Source organism: Balaenoptera borealis (genome assembly GCF_965194805.1).
Source record: "Balaenoptera borealis genome assembly, chromosome: 5".
Taxonomy (NCBI): domain Eukaryota; kingdom Metazoa; phylum Chordata; class Mammalia; order Artiodactyla; family Balaenopteridae; genus Balaenoptera; species Balaenoptera borealis.
Genome location: NC_138862.1, coordinates 69,053,697 through 69,073,727, shown reverse-complemented (window position 1 = coordinate 69,073,727; position 20,031 = coordinate 69,053,697). Strand labels below are relative to the sequence as shown.

At 54.3% G+C, this 20,031-nt stretch overlaps 1 protein-coding gene across 2 annotated transcripts in view; it reads left to right on the top strand.

Moving 5' to 3' along the window:
- ADCY5 (adenylate cyclase 5) overlaps positions 1-20,031 on the top strand; it is a 156,361-nt gene that overhangs the window by 83,698 nt on the left and 52,632 nt on the right. For both annotated transcript variants that reach the window (XM_082394854.1, XM_082394853.1), the window contains exons 2-3: positions 3,227-3,376; positions 6,818-6,939. In XM_082394854.1, coding sequence (XP_082250980.1) covers positions 3,227-3,376; positions 6,818-6,939 — 272 coding nt within the window. The remainder of the gene's footprint in view (positions 1-3,226; positions 3,377-6,817; positions 6,940-20,031) is intronic.

Below are 20,031 nucleotides of genomic sequence, written 5' to 3'. Positions count from 1 at the left end.
TAGATTCTTTGGGATTTTCTACATAGACAAACATGTCATCTGCAAATATAGACAGTTTTATTTCTTCCTTTCCAATCTGTATGTATTTTATTTTTTTCTCTTATCTTATTGCATGGCCTAGGACCTCCAATATGATGTTGAATACACGTAATGAGAGAGGACAATCTCGCTTTGTTCCTGGTCTTAGGGCAAGACATTCAGTCTTTCACCATTAAGTATGATGTTAGCTATAGGTTTTTGCATATGCCATTGATCAGATTGAGGAATTTCCCTTCTATTCCTAATTTGTTAAGAGTTAAAAAAAAAAATCTTGTATAGGGACTTCCCTGGTGGTCCAGCAGTTAAGACTCCATGTTTCCAGTGCAGGGGACGCTGGTTCGATCCCTGGTGGGGGAACTAAGATCCCAATGCTGCACAGTGCGGCCAAAAAAATAAAAAAATTAAATTAAACTAAAAATCTTGCATAGATGTTAAGTTTTGTCAAATACTTTTTCAGTAACTATTGAAATAACCATATGGTTTTCTATTTAGTCTGTTAATATGGTGAATTACATTGATTTTTGATGTTGAAACAGCCTTCCTTTCCTGGGATAAACCCCACTTGGCCATGTTGCATTATCATGCTGCATTATTCTGTCTGAGGGTAACTCCTCATATTCTCCTTTCCAGTTTCTCCTCACTCCTTTTTTTATCGTCTGGCACCTTCCTCTCACTTTTCAAAAGATATCCCCTAAAGAGAACATTCTTCAGAATTCCCTGTAGTCTGCACCTTCAGCCTCCACCTCCTCATCTCATTCTCTCTCCTTAGCCCTCTCTCAGTGGTCCCCAGCGACGTCCAGGAGGTGTGTCCTCGGGGTCTCCCTTCACAGTCATTGCACTGCTTCATACTGCAGGCTGCAGTCTATTTCTTCCCTGCTCTTGGGGGCTCTTCTTTCTGAGTCAGCTCTGCCTTGCCAGCCCCCAGCCTCATGTAGGTCTTTGTTCCCTCATACTTTGGGCTTCTGTGGTAGCCTCCTGACCCATCTCTCAACTCCCTGCATTACTCTTGCCCCTGATGAATCTTCCTGAAGCCGTGTGCTCATCCTGCCGTTCTTTGCTTCAGCAGTGTTCGTGGCTCCTGTTGTAGGATTGTGCCAGGACTTCTCAGCCTAACATTCAGATGCCTCTTCATTCTGGCTCCAGTCTGCCTTTCCAGCTCCATCTCCTCTCTGTGGACTTTCCCTCAGGATCAGAGAGCCTGGGTTATTTACTCAAGGACCCTGAGTACCTCGCAAGCCTGAGCTTCCTGGATGCTCTCTCCAGGGACGCCCTTTCTTATGTCTGCCAGCCTCGGCAAACATGCCCCTAACCGCAGGCCCAGGGCGCCCGGGCCCGCCCAGGGGTCTCTCCTCACTCGGTGCTCTCTTCCGCTCCCTCTTGCTTGGCATGAGTCAGTTTCTGCTTCCTGTTGCTGGTTCTCTGTCAGTCTTGACCGCTTATCTCCTCAACTGGACTGTAAGCTTCCGTAGAGCAGGGGTTTTCTTTGCTTGTGATAAATAGGTTGGGTTTTTCTCTGCAGTGTGTTTACATAAGATGACAGTGGTAGGATTCGGGGGTGGCTGAGGTTGGGGTGGGGGGGCTGTGAGTGAGCAGCAGAGTTGGTAGAGCTGGTGGAGCTGGTAATCTGAGTTTGCCCCTTCCCTGAAGGCTCCTCAGGGAGGCATCTGGAGGGTAGCCAGGAGGTGCTTGAGCGGAGCCCACAGTGTCCTTCAGCCAGAAAACCAGAATTTTTTGTGTAGCCGAGGAGAGAACAAGACTCAGATGGGAGAGGAAAGGTCTCTTTCTGTGCACGGACTGGGACAGACATGGTATAGGATGTCTCCAGGGAAAGGTGGCACCACATCCGGTATGGAGCCCACATGGCTCTGGGCCTGAGAGCCTGGGTGGAGGTCAGGGCCACCTCAGAGCTGGGCTGGGGAAAGCCTTCAGGTAGAACGCAGAGCAGAGCCAAGGACAGGACTTCTAGGTCCAGAGACACCCTGGAAGAAGAGTGTGGGAGCTGCTGCCAGTCACTGCCAGGCAGCTGAAGTCCCAGAGGGAGGCTCTTTGGGATCCAAATAGACAAGTGGACTAGAGACCAATGCCGGGCTCCTGGGGGCTGGAGGAGCCACAGCGGAAGGTGCAGGGGTCGGCCTGGGCTCCCCTTCTGCAGCTGGGACTAAGAACTAAATGTTTGGAGGGAGTGATTGAGGCCTAGAAAGCTGAGCCTCTTTGTGTGGCTTCTGTCCGGTACGGCCTGAGGCAAGGGCAGGACCACGATCTGTTTACCCAGATACCCCAGGAGCTGTACCTGCCAAGGGAAGTTCTGACCAAACAGCACCTTTGCCAGGCCCTGGAATGTGCTATGTCAACCCTGCTTTTGTGGGTTGAGTTGTGTTTTCCCTTAGCTTTTGAGTAAGTTTTGCTTTCAAAAGAATTCCAGCCTTGTCTCTGACCCGAGGGACAGTGGCCTTTCTCCACACACATCTCTGTCAGCACAGAGGAGGGCATCCGTGAGGAGTGGGGGTAATGGTGGGTGCTCGCCGGCAGGTGTGCTGGTGGGGTCGTCAGGAGGCCCTGGTGCTGGTGCAGAGAAGGAGATGGGACCTGTGTGGACACTGATCCCTGCTGGCCAGGGACTTCATCCTTCCCTCAGTCCCCAGAGGACTTCACACAGCGCTGGGTATCAGCAAGTATTTGCTTCTTGGAGCCGATCCCTGGGGAAGAGCCAGCTAAGGCCTCTCTGTGGAAGAGCAGCCCTTTGTCCTATGTGGACCCTGTCGCACTTTCAAACAATGAAACCCTGTCCCCCTGAAGGAGCCTTCCCTGCAGTGCCCTTGCCGCCCCCAACACACACAGCTCTGTCACAGCATCCCCAAGACACCTAAGCTTTTAGCCTGTGGTACCGTGGACATGGCCAGTATGAGTATTCAGTGACTCAGCATCCTTAGGGCCATATTCTGTCCCAGGCCAGCCAAGCTTTAGGCTCTGAGGACATCAGAGAGCCTGACTGATGACACCTGGTGACTCCCAGCAGTTGGCTGCGGGTGGGTGCCCTTGGCATTTGTTTGCGGGCAGCTAGGTGTGCGTTTGCTACCGTGGGGCCTGGGGGCTCCGAGCTCTGGGCCTGGGAGGGTCATGGCTGGGGCTCCAGTGCCTGGTGCCTGCTCCAGGCCTGAGCTCCGTGTCCTCGTCTCTCCCTCTGCAGCTCGTCTCCAATGTCCTCATTTTCTCCTGCACCAACATCGTGGGCGTCTGCACCCACTACCCGGCTGAGGTCTCCCAGAGACAGGCCTTCCAGGAGACCCGGGAGTGCATCCAGGCTCGGCTGCACTCGCAGCGGGAGAACCAGCAGCAGGTGAGTGAGGCCCTCCTGCCCTGCACAGCTGGCAGGGAGCCCGCCTCGGCCCAGCTGCTGCCTGCCCACCAGCTGTGCTCAGGGCAGCTGGCCAGGGGTGGTGAGAGCGTCAGCATTCCCTCCTGGGATTAAGGTGCCCGCCAGGCGAGGGGGGAGGGAGGAGGAGAGGAGACCGAGCTGTCAGCCCCTGTGACACCCTCACTAGGCACTTCCTCTGTGATGAGCTCTGGGGTTTGGTTAGTTCAGAGAAAGGAAGACGACTGTGTCTCACCCTAAACCTCACCCTCAGAGGACTCCTGGGCCAGGAGGCAAGCCATTCATGCAGCTCACAGACTCGGGGGCTTCTCCCCGTGAGCCCTGGGCAGAGGGACCTGCCCCTGTGTATCCTCTGGCTGAGGCGGGGCAGGGACTGAGGACTTGTCAGGGTTCCCTGCCTGGCATCCTGGGGGTGTCCTGTTTGGGGTTCAGGTCTGGCTGGCTCACCACTGTGTCTTCTCCTGTGTGTGAACCAGATAGAAGCTTGGGATCTCTGAGACTGCGCCTGGCTCCCAGACAGCAGGCCCGGAGGGAGACCCCAGGGGGAGAGTGGGCAGGTCAGCAGGGTGCTGGGGTTCCCACTGGACCTGGACTCGTCCCGGCTCTCAGAGACAAGGTTACTCCAAAGCGGAGGGGCCTCCCTATCTTCTTAGGTTCGTGTCTCGCCAAACCCTGCACGAACACTGGCGAGGTCCTCTTCTGTGCTGCACACTGTGTCGGCCGACGACAGGTGTAAACACGGAGGTCTGCCTTCGATCGTGAGGACAGGAGCCGGAGGCCTGGACGGCAGTAGTCATCTGTGCGCTCCTGCCCAGCACGGCCTGTGCGCTGTGGACACCCCACGAGCACAGAGTTTGCCGCAGTGTGAGGGCCTCTCTGCCTCTGTCTGGATTCAGCCCACGGCTGGTGACATCCAGATGGCTGAGCCGGGGGGAGAGCTCTGCTGAGCCTCTCCAGGCCCTCCCCCAGTCACCACCTGCCCCTGCTTCCCTTCCAGCCCCGCGCCCGGCCGCTGTGCCTGGCTAAGTCCCCAGCTCAGGCTGTCCAGTCTGAGGCCTGGCCTTCCCATGTGCTCTCTTGGCCCCATCTGGGCTCCAGGTCCAGCCTCTTGAATGCAACCTGTTCCCAGGGGTGTCCCTGAGTCTTCCCACTGTCTCTTCTTGACAAGCTTACCTCACCTCTCTGCACCCTGCTCACCCCCAAGCTCCCACCTGCCTCAAAAGCCCCCCTCTCATCCCTGTTCCAGACCCCAGCATCTCTCACGTGAGATCAGGATACCTTCCTTCCCCTTCTGGATTAGGGAGTGTCCCCCCCTCACTCCTGGGCCTCGTCCCTTCTCCAGTAAAATTAGCATTTACAGTGCCTCACAGTTTACTTGCACTGGCCCTGGCCAGGCTGGACATTCCAGAAGATCCACAGGGATTTGGGGGAGAAAATATGTTTGTCATACCATGTTTCAGGCCAAGGTACTGGGGAGGGGAGGCATGCTTCCAGGGGACAGGCACTCCTCACCTAGCCGGGGCCCAGAGTCAAGCCTCCCCTGCCCTCTGCAGAAAAAGATCTTAGGTCTGAGGATGCGCCTAGGTGCCACCTGATGAGGGGACTCAGCACTGTTCCCCAGCCACCCCCTGCCCACCCGTCCTGGCCCTCAGCCCCGGAGCTAGTTATAAATGTAGGAAGGTCTCTCATGAATCTAAACAATTTGTAGCACACTTTCTCCCAGTCATCCTGTATTTCCACGGAATTGTCCTTTAGTTTATATTGATATTTTTATCACCAGTAGCTGTTCACTGAGAGTTCAGTAAATATGAAATGGCCTTTAATGGCCGTGTGCACTGATGTCTGGGGAGGCCAGACCAGCCCACAGAGAGCACCATTCCTCACTAGTCTACCAGAGTTTCCTAAGCATAAGGCTGTCAGCTCTGGAGCTGAACAAGACACAGTTCCCACCCTCAGGGAGACCCCAGTAACAGACCATTGACATTGAAATGCAGAGTGATCGGGGGCTCTATAAGAAGGCCCAGGGTGGCGAGGGGATGCCGGAAGCTGGAGCCAGGACCCTCCTCCTGGGACGGGGCTGAGCCTGAGGTAGGTTAGCAGCAGTACTTGAGGATGGTGATTCTAGTTGAGGAGCAAGGCCTTGACCTTCGTGATCAGGAGGACGGGGGTGCCATGGACAAAGGCAGGGAACTTGAGAAGAAGAACCATCGAGAGTATGGTGAGCATGGTGTGGGCATGATGTCAGGTGCTGGTGGCAAGACATAGGCGGGCAACCGGACGAGGGAGTGGGCGTGGGAGGTGAGCAGTGGAGGTGCTGATGGAAACCTTGCTCCCAGAGGCCAGGAGGAGGGAGGGGAACTAGACAGATGCAGGAGCAGCAGAAGAGTCCTAGGGCCACGTGAGAGAGCGGCCCAGCTTCCAGTGCTGAAGGAGTGGAGCGAGAATGAGGAGGGCTGGAGACAGCCAGGAGGAAAGGTTCCAGATGAGAGGATTCGTGAGCGAGCCTGGCAGAGCGCCTGGTGTGGGGCGGGGGCTACAGAGGGTGCAGGTAGAGGTTGGACCTCTCGGAGCAGGCAGGCCCCGGAGGAGAACACAGAAAGGGGGCCAAGTCCAGACCCCATCAAGGGCTGCCATGACCCTACCCAACTTCACAGGGTGGCCCTGGCCCCTCTCCTGGCTTTTCTCCAACCTCCCCTTCAGCCGGTCTTAATTTCTTGGTTTCTCAAAGTCAGCAAGCTCTCCCATCCTCCTGGGCCACCATCCCCTACGTCGAAATGGAGCCCCCTCCTTCACACGTCATCCTCTGGTCCCCACGAAGCCTTCTGTGACCACCCTCCTTCTCCCCAGCCTACGTCAGGTCACCCTGCTCAGTGCCCTGTAGCACCTGTAGCCCCACAAGACTGGGAATTTGTGAAGGAGGAACTTTGCCTGTCTCGTTCACAGTTATCACTCCTGGCACCCGGCATGACGCCAGGAACATGGGAGGTGCTCAGTGAATATTTGGTGACTGAACGAATCTCATCTAAAGCTCCCAACAACCCCATCCCTATTTATAGATAAGGAACTGGAGGCTCAGAGAAGTTCAGTCATTTGCCCAAAGTCTCAGGTGACACCCAGGATTCTGACCCGAGGTGCCTGGTACTACAGATTCACCAGGAGTACTTTTCCCCATGTGCATGGAAGAACCAGGAGGTGTCCCAGGGAGATGGGGGCCAGGTAGCCCTGGGGCATGATTCCACACCCAGCACACACAAGTGTTAGCTCCATGAATTTCAGGAGAGCCTGAAAAGTTTTCCAGGGCCCTGTGGGTGGGGGCTCAGGTGGGGAGGAGTGAAGCCTGGGGAGGGGAGGGGACTGCCAGGCAGGGGGAGGAGCTGTGATGAAAGCATCTGCTTCCCTCCCCAGGAGCGGCTCCTGCTGTCTGTCCTTCCCCGTCACGTTGCCATGGAGATGAAAGCAGACATCAATGCCAAACAGGAGGATATGATGTTCCATAAAATTTACATCCAGAAACATGACAACGTGAGGTAGGGGTGAGGCTGGGGGGCAAAGGCAGAGTGGGAAGACTGAACCCCAAAAGAGGTGACATGTCCCTTCCCTCCCCTTCAAGAGGGCACAGCCCAACAGGGTGGTCTGGTGGCTTTAGAATGTGTGTTGTCTGGGGCACCCCAGCCCCGCCCCTCTAGGTCTGTTAAGTGAATTAGTATTGGTGGGGAGGAGGTGAGGCTGCAGCAAGGAGGAGAAAGGAGAAAGCAACACCACCAGCTCTTGGGGAAACTCCTAGCCTAACAAGGGAGACAGAAAGTACAGACTTGGGACCCACATGTCACCATCATCGTCTCAATCTTCACCACCGTCCAGCAGCCTCCATGCCTTCCAAGCCAGTGTGTGCCAGTCACTGTACCAGGCATTATCCACCGCATTGCTCATCCTGTCAGGAGACTGATAACCCTGCAGGGTGGGGACCCTTATTAACATCCCTTGTCTAGAGACTCAGCTCAGAATGGCTAAGACCCCCTCCCAAGGTCACTCAGCCAGGAGTAGTAAAGTGGTGTGTGCCCAGGTCGGCCCACCTTGAAGCCCATGCTCCTTTTAGTGCATGTTTGCGGCTTCCCTAGACGGAAGCTCTGTCAGCGGGGACAGGCAAACAGATGTAGATTAACAGAGTGCAAAATCTGCTTCTGTGTTCCATGGGGACATGAAGCGATACAGAGGCCTTCATCCAGCGTGGCTTCCTGGAGAGCCTGCTAATCCTCCCATATGCCCAGAAAAGGAGCTGCTGTGTTTGCCTTCGAGAGGGTTGCTTCCTCCCTGGGCGAGTTTTCCTAGGACCCATGAGTCCTCTAAGGTTGGTGTAAAGAGGACATTTTGGAGGTTTGGGCTGAATTTTCAAGTTTGGGTTAAAGAGAATAATACAAATTATTGTGCGTGGGTGCACGTGCACGCACACACAAATACACACATTCGAGATGAGGCTGATGGCAGCAGGAGTGGGGAGGGCATGTGTAGTCTTGCAGAGTGGACAGAGCTGCCCAGTCCCCAGTGTGCCCCGGAATCCGACACTGCCGATTCTGCCCGTGTGTCCTCCACCCAACTCCCAAGACAGGTTTGAAGCCTTTGGGAGAAAATAGTACCTGGACAATATATTTGTCTTCAGTTTTCAGAGTATCCCACCCCCATGACGCCCGCCCACACTCCACTGTCAGGCAGGGAGAGTGTGGCCAGCAGCAGCCTTGGACTCTCAGGAAGAAAGCTGCCCTGGCCGAGTCTCCACGCCCAGGAGGTGTCCTGAGGGGCTGCGGGCTCACCTCGAGAGGGAGGTGGGGTCCAGGCCTCGGTAGGTGGTGCTGATGCGAGGTTTCCCTCCTGGGCCCCTCACACCCGCCTCTGTCCTCACATGGTGGAGTAATCACTGGCAATAGTTAATGCTTGTATAGAGCTTTCTTTAACCCAAGCACTGTTCTAAGCGCTTTTGTTATATTCGCTTAATCCCCACAACAAACACAAGAGGTTGGTACTATTATTATCTCCTTTTAACAGGTGAATAAACAGGCACAGAGATTAACTTGTCCAAGATCCATAACTAGTTAAGTGAGGGAATTGCCCCCAGAAAGCTTTTTGGTATTGGAGTTTTTACCTGGTCTGACTACTTGACAGATTTTTTTTATATGCCAGCAGAAGGGGTTCGTGGATGACTGTAGGAAGGAGGCTTGGGGAGCCCTCAGGGAAGAGGGGACTCAGAGGAGAGGAGGAGAGAGGTTTGGCTTCCCACCTGCGTGTGTGTGACTGAGGAGCCACAGGGCCTTACCTGTCTGATGGCTACCCCTCAAATCTGGGGGGCCCCACCTTAGGACATGTAAAGAAACAGCCTTATTTATCAGAACAAGTCCCAGAGGTCCAAAGTTCTGGTGGGAAGGAGTGACCCGCCAAGTGGTCCCAACACATACAAACCCTTGAGCTCCGCCCTTTGGAATTTTCTCTCTTGGTCCTGTCTTCACCACGCCGCTGGCCCTGGCATTGCTCTGTTCCAGGCAGAGCATGGACAAAAGGTGCTTTCCTCGATTGCTCTTAGCACAGCAGAGCTTTCAGCAGATTTACTAAACTATAAAGTGGAACACAAAGGAAAACCAGAAAATTCACCACTCAGAAACCATCTGGCATTCAAGGCACAGGTTCTCAGCCTGGCTTGGCTGGCACATCTGCCACGTCTGGCCTCCTCTGCATCTCTGTCCAGTACCTTGCCTTTTCACCCCTCTGTCCTCCCAAATGGGGGACTTCATCTCACTTCCCATCCCTCTGTTGCTGGCTCTTGGGCCTGCAGCCCTCCAGCAAAAGGGTTTGGTCAGAGAGGCTGACTCAGGCCTCTTCCGCAGTGACTGCCCTACGGAGTGGCCCACCCTCTGGGTGACACCCCCTCACCCCTCCACTCCCACAAAGGCTGTGACTTCAAGTCAATACAAGAATCACAAGAGTGGCTAGAGCATCAGCACGGCAAGAATCAGAATCAGACCCCAGCCATGGGGGGTGGGGAATGTCTGTTCTAGAATGTGCTCAGGATCAATAACAGCAATCAGGAAAGAGATGAAAGGACAGAAAAGCTAAGATGCCATCATTTTCATGGGGACAGACATAATTCTGGCTCTGAAATTGCCAGGACTAGGGGTGGCTGGTACACATCAGAGGCCAGCCGCAAGCAATCATATGCAAATATCCCGCTGGGGCCCCTTCCCTGTTTCATCAGCCTCCGGGTGCTGCTCTTGGTGGAAACACATTGCTTGCTCTGGTCTCTGGTTTGGGGCTGAACCTGTGGCTTGGGTTGGGGGTTGAGTAGTAGGTGGAGGGATGACATCACAGTGTAGAAATGCACTTTGGGGTTTGGCTCATGGTCCAGTGATTAGCCCTGGGGCCCTAGGCAAGGCCCTTCATGTCATTCTGGCTCTGCTGTGTGACCAGGGCAAGTTACAGGCATTGAGCCACTCTGAACCTCAGTTTCCTCATCTGCATAATAGGATAGGAAAAGTACCTACTTAACAGGGCTTGTTAAAGAGGAAATGAAGGGCTTCCCTGGTGGCGCAGTGGTTAAGAATCCGCCTGCCTATGCGGTGGACATAGGTTCGAGCCCTGGTCCGGGAAGATCCCGCATGCCACGCAGCAACTAAGCCCGTGCGCCACAACTACTGAGCCTGCGCTCTAGACCCCGTGAGCCACAACTACTGAAGCCTGTGCACCTAGAGCCTGTGCTGCGCAACGAAGAGTAGCCCCCACTCACTGCAACTAGAGAAAGCCCGCGCGCAGCAACGAAGACCTAACGCAGCCAAAAATAAAATAAATAAATTTATTTAAAAAAAGAAAAACAGTAAATGAAATAATATGAGGAAAGCGCTTAGCACAATATCTGGCACAGAACAAGTGTTCACTAATTGGGAGCAGCTATTATTGTTACTGTTATTATTATGATTATTACCACACTCCTATCAGCAAAGAAAGGCCTGGGGATTCTCGATCTGGAGTGGAAGGGTGATGAGTCACATTCGTCAATTCTCTGTGGAGTTGTAATATTTAGACAGGGTGATGACATGCTGTTCTCTAACCCCACTGAGAGCAAGGCCACAAGAAAAATAAATCAACTCTGAGGTGTGACAGTTTGGGCCTGGATCTAAGGGAGAGAAGAGACTAATGGGTGGCCAGAGAGTTTGTCCTGGGCAGGGAAGGGGGACAGACAGGTGCCCATCACTTTCTTTTTTTTTTTTTTTTTTTTAATTTTATAGCTACTTTATTTATTTATTTATTTATTTATTTTTGGCTGTGCTGGGTCTTCGGTTCGTGCGAGGGCTTTCTCTAGTTGCGGCAAGCGGGGGCCGCTCTTCATCGCGGTGCGCGGGCCTTTCACTATCGCGGCCCCTCCCGTTGCGGGGCACAGGCTCCAGACGCGCAGGCTCAGCAGTTGTGGCTCACGGGCCCAGCTGCTCCGTGGCATGCGGGATCTTCCCAGACCAGGGCTTGAACCCGTGTCCCCTGCATTAGCAGGCAGATTCTCAACCACTGCGCCACCAGGGAAGCCCCCCATCACTTTCCGTGGCCTCATTCTCCCCAGGCCCCGAGGAGGATCATTGCACAGCATACAATTCTCGGGATTCCGGGGAGCCTGTTGGATGCTCTGGTGCTGGGCCACCTCTGGCTGTGGGTTGAGGCAGGCCAGAGGCCAAGGAACCCTCAAGACCCTCGTGGAGCCCCCCAGATGCCTCTCCTGTCTGATGTGTCGGGTGGAGATGTTTCAGCCCCTCTTGCTGGACAGCTCAGTTGGGGCTGGGGCCATGGCTGGATTCAGACCTGTGACTTGAGAGCCCTCCTGCCTACCCTCACCTCCCCCCAGACATCTGGCCCTGCTGCAGCCACAGTGCCAGGGTGAGAGGAGGGTCGTGCCGTCCCTACTCCTGGGACAAGGGCCTCCAGGACATGTCATCGGAGGCTGTTCTGGGCTGGGGGCTCCTGGTGCTCTGCTCTGGGGGGAGGCAGATGGGGGTTGGAGGAAGGGACACCCAGAGAACGTACCACATGGGGGAGCAGAGTAAAGGTACTGATGCAGCCAGAACCCAGGTGCCACCGGGTTACCCCTGCCAAGAGGTCATCATTGTGGAGGTAGATGAGTGTCTGTGTTGAGCAGGCTAGTTCACACCCCACTCTGCCACTTAGTAGCTGTGGGGACTTGGGCAGGTCACCTAGTCTAAGCCTCGGTTTCCTCATCTGTGACATGGGAATGGTGATGTCCTTCCATTCATCCATTCAGCAGAGGTTTCACCTCTACCTCCATCGCTGGGAATCACCAGCTGTGCTCTCAGACACTTAACCAGAGGCAGGACTGTGCTGGCAATTGGCGGGGGGACACTGTCTGTGTCATGGGGAAGCTCCCCTTCTGTTTGGGAGGACACACAAACAACAGGTTAATTAGTAAATTGGGGATGTATCACATGGGGAGTGGGGGTAGTGACCTGGCGACATGGACTTTGCATTCTGGCAGAATACAGTGCTAGACAACCCACCTCTCAGTCACTGAGGAGCAGAGCCTGTAGGAGCGGGGCCCTGGGGCTTCTTGCAGGGGTGCTGGAAGGGTAGGGCAGCTACGGCGTGCAGTGTGTAAAGCCCCGGGCCCAGGAGGTGGCTGCACCCTGTTTGCCCTGCGGAAGCAGAGCAGGCTCCTGGGCAGGCGACCAGGTGAGAGTCAAGGTCAGGTAACCCCAGAGGTTTCAGGAGGAAGGGAACACCCAGCCAGGCCTGAGAGGGTACTGAAGGGTTCCCTGCTTCCGCAAGGGTCCCTGCTGAATGAGAAAGACCTGCACTTGATTGGGCAGTACGCTGGAGCCCTTAGGTTTTACAGGTTGCAGATGGTGGGATCATTCCAGACTCTGCTCTCTGTGGGAGTGAAGAGAAGGCCACCTCCTCCAGGGGGCGCTGGTCCTCTGCTGAAGGAGTGCCCGGGCGAGGTGCGGTCTTGACTCACTGGCTTGAATGAGAGCCTCATTCTCAGAGACCCAGGAGCCCTGTGGGGCTGGAGCTAGGGGCCTGGCAGAGGAGCTGCTGACCCGGGGGTGGACTTGAGGTTACACCTTCACCCTACACAGGGGGTGTGTAGCAGGGTCTGGGGAGGGCTGCCCTTCCCCCGCCCTTCCCTTCTTTCCCTGTCTCTCCCCAACCTCCCCCTTTTAAGGTTATCGGCTCCTCTCCTGTCTTCTTCAAGGGCTTGGCTGCGTCCCCAGGTCACTCCGGCGTCTGGCTCAGCTACAGCATGGTTCTGAATTATAATGACCACTCCGCAATGTCTGCGATGCTCTGATACCCGTGGGCGGATTGTGCACCCTGTGGGCAGAGATTGAAAATGTTTACCTCCCCATGTCCTCAGCCAGCAGATGGACGAGAGGTGTGGCCCACAAACATGCAGCTTTCCTGTCTCCAACCTGATATTAAGAAAAGTATTCTTGTCATCTTCTGTATCAATTATAGATATAAGTGGTCTTATATTATCCTCTCATTCATTCCACAAACATTTATTGAGCTGCTACTATGTGCCAGACATGACTCAGAGTAGATGGAAAAGACACCATGCTTGCCCCTTAGGGAATATCCAGCCCTCATGGTGAGGTAGGGCTGAGCCTGGTGCTCTGGGAACGTGGCTGACGACCCAGCTGGAGCCACTGGGGTTGGGTCTTTTCTTTCAATCAGTCAATCAATTAATTAATTATTTTTGTTGTGGTAAAATGTACATAGTATAAAATGTACCATTTTAACCATTTTAAGTGTACAGTTCAGTGGTATTAAGAACATTCACATTGTTGTGCAACCATCACCCACCACCATCCGTCTCCAGAAGTCTTTTCATCTTGCAGAACTGAAACTCTACTCATTAAATACTAACTCCCCATTCTTCAACTTCCCCCAGCCGCTGGCAACCACCATTCCACTTTCTATGTATTTGGCTATTTCCAGGTACCACATTTAAATGGGATCATACAGTATGTGTCCTTTTGTGTCTGGCTTATTTCACTTAATGTCTTCAAGGTTCACTCATGTTATAGAATGTATCATGTTTTCCTTACTTTTTTAAGGCTGAATAATATTCCATTGTATGTATTTACCACATTTTGTTTATCTATGCATCCATAGATGGACACTTGGGCTTCTTCCATCTCTTGGCTGTTGTGAACAGTGCTGCTATGAACATGGGTGTACAAATATCTCCTTGAGTCCCTGCTTTCACACTTTTGGGTATATGCCTAGAAGTGAAATTGCTATATCATATGGTAATTCTATTTCTAACTTTTTGAAGAGCCCCATAGTGTTTTCCATAGTGGTTCACGGTTTTACCTCTGCACCAGCAGTGCACAAAGGTTCCAGTTTCTTCACATCCTTGCCTGGGATTCGGTCTTGACAACAGACCTGAGTTTGTCCTGGGACACAGAATGGGGATCAGTGGGGAATGGAGCCAGCACCGGTCTGGACTCAAAATGGGGGGCCCTGGGGGAAACTAGAAGAGAGAGAAGTTGGGGCACAGGGTCACTGACCAGTTAAACATGTCAGGCTGTCTTTGAAACAACTGGAATCAATTGTGCTTTGTGATTCTGATTCTAATAAGAATTCAGACACAAGAAGGCTGATTCTGGGCAGGGTGAGTCAAAGAAGACATTGTGAAGATGGAAGGGTTAGAATCAGGGCCTAAAAGAAGAATGCGATTTATTTTCCATCTTTTAAAAATTAACATTTTTATTTTACAAAGGATGTAGGTTCTTTATAGAAAAATTGGAAAATACGAGCAGCATGAGATGAAAATAAAAAGCACCCATCTTCTCACCACTGAGAGGTCCCGACTACGGCTTGGTTCTGGGGCAGTTCCCCTCCCTTCAGTGTTTCTCCTTTAGGAAGCATTTCCCCAGTTCTCCCCAGACTCTGGAAACAGAAAGCCTGTAGGTGCTGTGGAGGCTTCATTGCCTGGGTGGGGGGGAGTAGGATTCGGTGGGCAGAAATAAGAGCGAGGCGCTGGGGCGTTGGAATGGGGTCTGCAGGAGGCCCTGAGGCCGGCAGTGGGGATCCCAGGACATACCTTGATCCCAGACCCCCTGGACCCGGTCCTGGTGGTCAGGCTTGTCGCAGAACCCTCTGCTTCCTGAAGGAAGGTGTCCCGTCTCTGTGGGAGTGGAGAGGGCACGGCTGTCCCAGGGCAGATTCTCCCTGTAGGTGGATGCGTGCCGACAGACACCCAGTGTGTTCAGCACCCTCTCCCTGGCTTTCCCCCTTTGCCTCTCCCAGCCTGTGTCCTCGGATTGTCCTCTGGCTGCTCCCAGTTCAGATGCCCCGCTAATGTTTTCCACCGAGCCCCTCAGAAAATGCCCCGTCATCTGGAGCCCATTCTCAGCCGGGTGTTAATGAGACCACACCTGACTGTGTTGCTCACCTAGGGCATGGGAGTGGCCCGTTGACCCTCCTTTATCTTACAAGGGGCCATGGACCTGGGTGGCTCTCTGGGTGGTAGGGCTTGGAGCAAATGGAGCGATGCTGAGGTGGCAGCCCTCTTGGTCCAGAAGAGACCCCTGGCTTGTGGCTGGGCCTCCCCAAGCTACACACTGGGGGCCTCCAGGGCACTTCCTGCCCTGCTTCCCCAGAACCTTCCGCTCCCTCTGGGCCCACAGTCCCAGGAGTTGGGCTGAGACCTTGCCATGCTCCCGTCCCGGCCCCCACCCCATGATCTCTTGTTTCCCCAGGCCCCTGCTCTTCCTGGGCCCACCTGGACAGATGGCTTGCTTCTTGGCATTTCTCAAGTTCCCTCCCCGTGCCAGGCAGGGAGTGCAGGAGTTCAGACGGGTGGGTTCTCGTGCTGCTGCCCGCCCAGGCCCCTAGCTCCTGGCTGTTCAGAGATGCTGTGGGTCGTGGCTTCTGCACAGCAACGGGATCAGATGCCGGCAGTTCCGTAAGTCCTAGAGCCTGTTGGCCGTGAGAGGGATCAACAGTGAGGAAATGCACTTGACCAAAACTGTACATGGTGAGGCTGAGCTGAAGCTGTGACAGAGCTGAAGGGCCTGTTGTGGGAACTGGGATGAAGAGCCTGCCCGCTCCTGCCTCTGGAACAGAATGCAGGCGACCATGAGTGATGGCAGGCAATTAGGGAGGAGCGCACAGCCGGAGTGGGCCTACCCAGCCTCCGCAGACCCACCGCGAGGGCCTGATCACGTTGCCAAGACAAGCTCTCAAGTGGGAGCTAATCGATGAATTAGTACCTTGCCACGTGTCTGGGCCCCGCGCTGTTGTAAAATGGCCTTCGGAATTACCAAGGAGCAGATCAGGCGATCTTGGCCAGCAGAACAGACAGCCTGCCGTTGGGTAAACCTCGTAAAACAGAGGAGCCTCCAGAAGTGACAGACACGAAGCAGAATCCTCCCCCGAGGCGGCAGAGGCGTGTGACTTTGCCTGTGACGGGAGGTGGGGGAATGTGGAGGTGGCAGAGTCTCCGTCAGCGTGGAGCAGGGGCTGCGGGGCTCAGACGTGGGACCTGTCCCAGCTCCGCACCAGCTAGAAGCCTTGCTTGGAACCACCTCCCCCCTGGCTGCTGGCCGCTGTCACACCACCTGAGGGAAGGGAACCAGCAACCTGCCCCTCCCTGATTCCTCAGCAGCTGTTGAAAGAACTTTTACGGAAGAATAGGTCCCAGCAGATTGGAGGGAGGGTCAGGCTTTCTTTTTGTTTGTTTTTTTAAATTTTAATTAATTAATTAATTTTTTGGCTGCACTGGGTCTTCGTTGCTGCGCACGGGCTTTCTCTAGTTGCGGCGAGTGGGGGCTACTCTCCGTTGCAGTGCACGGGCTTCTCATCGCGGTGGCCTCTCTTGCTGCAGAGCACGGGCTCTAGGCGCGCGGGCTTCAGTAGTTGTGGCACGCAGGCTCAGTAGTTGTAGCTCACGGGCTCTAGAGCGCAGGCTCAGTAGTTGTGGCCCACGGGCTTAGTTGCTCCGCAGCAAGTGGGATCTTCCCGGACCAGGGTTTGAACCCGTGTCCCCTTCTTTGGCAGGCAGATTCTTAACCACTGCACCACCAGGGAAGTCCCGGAGGGTCAGGCTTTCTAAGGCACCTGGAGGTCCCGTCCACACGGATGTTGTTTCCGACGTCCTCTGGCGCAGAGCGGGAAGATGCCTGGCCTCCATCACTATTCCCCCGTTTGTTCCATGAACACTGCTGGGTATCTGCTGGGTGCCTGGCCCGGGGCTCCCCACACTCGTGTCTCAGATCACGTGCTTGGGACCTCAAGAGGCCCAGGGGGGTAGAAGGAAGAGCTACTAGAGTTACTGGTCCTGCCTCTTCCTTGCTTTACACTGTGAATATTCTCTTCCATTCAACAAATATATATTAGACACTGTGTGGGTTGAACTGTGCCCTTCTAAAAGATACGTTGAAGTACTAACCCCTCAAATCTGTGAATGTGACCTTATTTGGAAATAGGGTCTTTGTGGATGAAATCAAGTTAAGATGAGGTCATGCTGGAGAGGGTGGGCCCCTAATCCAATATAAGTGGTGTCCTTATAGGAAGAGGAAAATGCCATGCAAAGACACAGATACGCATGGACAACGCCTTATGAGGACAGAGACAGATTGGAGTGACACAGCTGCAGGGTGAGGAGCACCAGGATTGACAGCCACCACCGGAGGCAGGAAGAAGAAAGGAAGGGTTCTACCCAGAGTCGCAGAGGAGCGTGGCTCTGCCAACACCCTGACTTCAGACTTCCAGCCTCCCGGACTGGGACAGAATAAATTTCTGTTGTCTTAAGCCGCCCAGCTTGTGGTACTTTGCTGTAGCAGCCCTAGGAAACTAACACAGGCACCTACTATGTGCTGGGTATTGTGCTGGGTGTGTGTGTGTGTGTGTGTGTGTGTGTGTGTGTGGAGGGGGATGGGCAGAGCAGAGGGCAAGGTAGATGTGCCCTGTCCTCATTCATTCAGTCATTCCACTGCAAATTTTATTGAGCAGTTCCTCTGTGTGCCAGACATTGTACTAGGGGCCGGGATGTGGTATTGAAAGAAATAGACCAAATCCCTCCTTCAGGACTTCCCTGGTGGCACAGTGGTTAAGAATCTGCCTGCCAATGCAGGGGACACGGGTTCGAGCCCTGATCCGGGAAGATCCCACATGCCGCGGAGCAACTAAGCCCGTGCACCACAACTACTGAGCCTGCGCTCTAGAGCCCGCGATCCACAACTGCTGAGCCCGTGTGCCACAACTACTGAAGCCTGCATGCCTAGAACCCGTGCTCCACAACGAGAAGCCGCCGCAATGAGAAGCCTACGCGCCGCAACGAAGAGTAGCCCCCACTCGCCGCAACTAGAGAAAGCCCGCGCACAGCAACGAAGACGCAACGCAGCCAAAAACAAAACAACAACAAAAAATCCCTCCTTCAAAGACTTTACGTTCTAGTGGGCAGAGGCAGACAGGAGCATGATAATAAATAACAACAACAATAATAAATAATACATTAAATGGTGAAAAGTGCAATGGAGAAAAATACAGTCGGGAAGGGACTTAGACATATGGGAGGGGTTGTAGATTTAAATAGGGTGGAGGAAGCCTTGAGAAGGTGACATTTAAACTAGTACCCTGGTTCTCAACCCTGGCTGCGTATTAGAATCACCAGGGAAGATTACAATAAAACAGAACAGAACAAAACCAATCAATAGCAGAGCCCCACCCCAGGCCGATGAAGTCAGAATCTCTGGGGATGGGGCTCCGGGACTTCTCCATATGAAAGCTCCAGGGGGATTCTGATGGACACCAGCTCTGAGAACCACAGGTCTAGCAGATGAAAGCTGCAGTGGAGAAAGTGCTCTCCTAGGCCCAGCCAGGTCCCTGTGGAGAAGAAGGGTTGCAGGCCTGCGCATGTCCACACGTGGCAGGCAGAGGCCGTCCTGGCTGAGTGGCTAGGTGAGCTCAGGCAGCTGCAGGGCTCAGGGCTCAGTGAAGCGAGGCTCCCGAGCCCTGGTCCACACACGTCTGCCTAGTGCTTCTAGGGGCGGCCCGTTCTTCTCCTCCTTCCCTCTTCTCCTTGGCTTGGTGCTGTGGGTCACCCTGCCCAGTAGTGTTCCTGCCTCTGCCGGGTTTGGGGATTTTTTTTCCTTCCCACCATGTGGGGGTCTCGTCATCCCCCAAAGCCAGGCTTCCGCTTTGTAGCCTGGGACCCAGTGTGGAACAGCTGCTGGGCCTGGTGCCTGCCGGCTTTGCATTAGAAATACTGACACTTATTAAAGGTGTTCGTGACTCTGGAGCAGCTGATCTTGACCCCAACTCCCCTTGGCTTTGATTATCTAAGAGTTAAAGAAGAATTTCCAGAACAACTATGTCATGGTGCTTTCACGTAGACCAGGAGAGACCTTTCCCTTCTTCCCGGCTGGGGTGGGGCTCCTGAGAGACTGAGAGCCAGGGAGGTGGCTGGTGGGCTGGGCTAGGGGTCTGAACTTGCTTGGGGAGCAGGGGTCAGCGTCTGGAGCACGGCCGCTTCCCTTCACGCGCTTCCCTCTCACCAGTGTGGATGTCCACAGACTCCCCCGGGCGGCGTGCTGAGCCTGTCTGCCAGACACCAGGCATCAAAGCCTGGTGGGGGCTCCGGCTCCCTTTCACCTGCTGAGCCCCTGCCCCGTGGCTGCCACGCTGGAGCAGCTTGTCTGATTTCTGAGTCCTGTGGGCTGACAGTCTCTCCTCTCTGCTCCTCCTCCTCCTTACCTTTTCTTCCATCCCCCTCATTTGTCTCCTCTCTTGCCAGCTCCCCCATTTCTCCCACCCTCTTTGGCTTTCCTCCTGCACTTGTCTGCTGGTCCGGACTGGGATCAGGGTGGCCGGAGGAGCCTCGAAGCCGGGAAACAGCACTGGGCTCGGGGCCTGGGGGCTGCCCTCTTGTACTTTTCTTGTACTTGCCTAGCCCAAGCCCCGAGATGCGTTCCCACTTCCCCTCGTGCAAGCTGGTGCAGAGCGTGTCCCCTCATGACGGAGTCCTGTACTTGCCTGCCTACGGCAGCCCACACCTGTCCCTCCACCTCCCTCTGCCCTGTATACAATGCCAGACCAGTGAGCTGTGCTTTTACTCATTTAAGATGACTATGGGGCCAACAGACAGCATAGTATTTATTGGCTTAACTCCTGGATTGTGGACCCACACAAGCCTGTGTGGCCTTGGGCAGGTGACTCGACCTCTCTGTGCCTCAGTTTTCTTACCTCGGAAAGGATTCCAACCTCAAAGGATGGTTGTGAGGCTTAAATGAGTTCATACATGTAAAGTGCTTAGAACAATGTCCAACTATTTTAAAATGTAGGTGTTATTATTATCCAGGTATGGTGAGGCCAACAGATCGGGAGACGGCTACCATTGAAAAGATAGTTTGTCACTCACAGGTCCCAAGAGGAGAGGATGCGTTACGCCATGGGCTGGGGGGCACACGGGGAAGCACAGGGGTCAGTGAGGAGGCAGCGTGAGGGGAAACGTGGGCAAGAGCCTCTACTGTGGCTTCTGCAGGAAGGAATGGATGAGGCAGGGTAAGCAGGCTTGGGATTGGCTAGTTTGGATAATGTCGGTGGGCTCTGAGGCACAGGACTGTCCG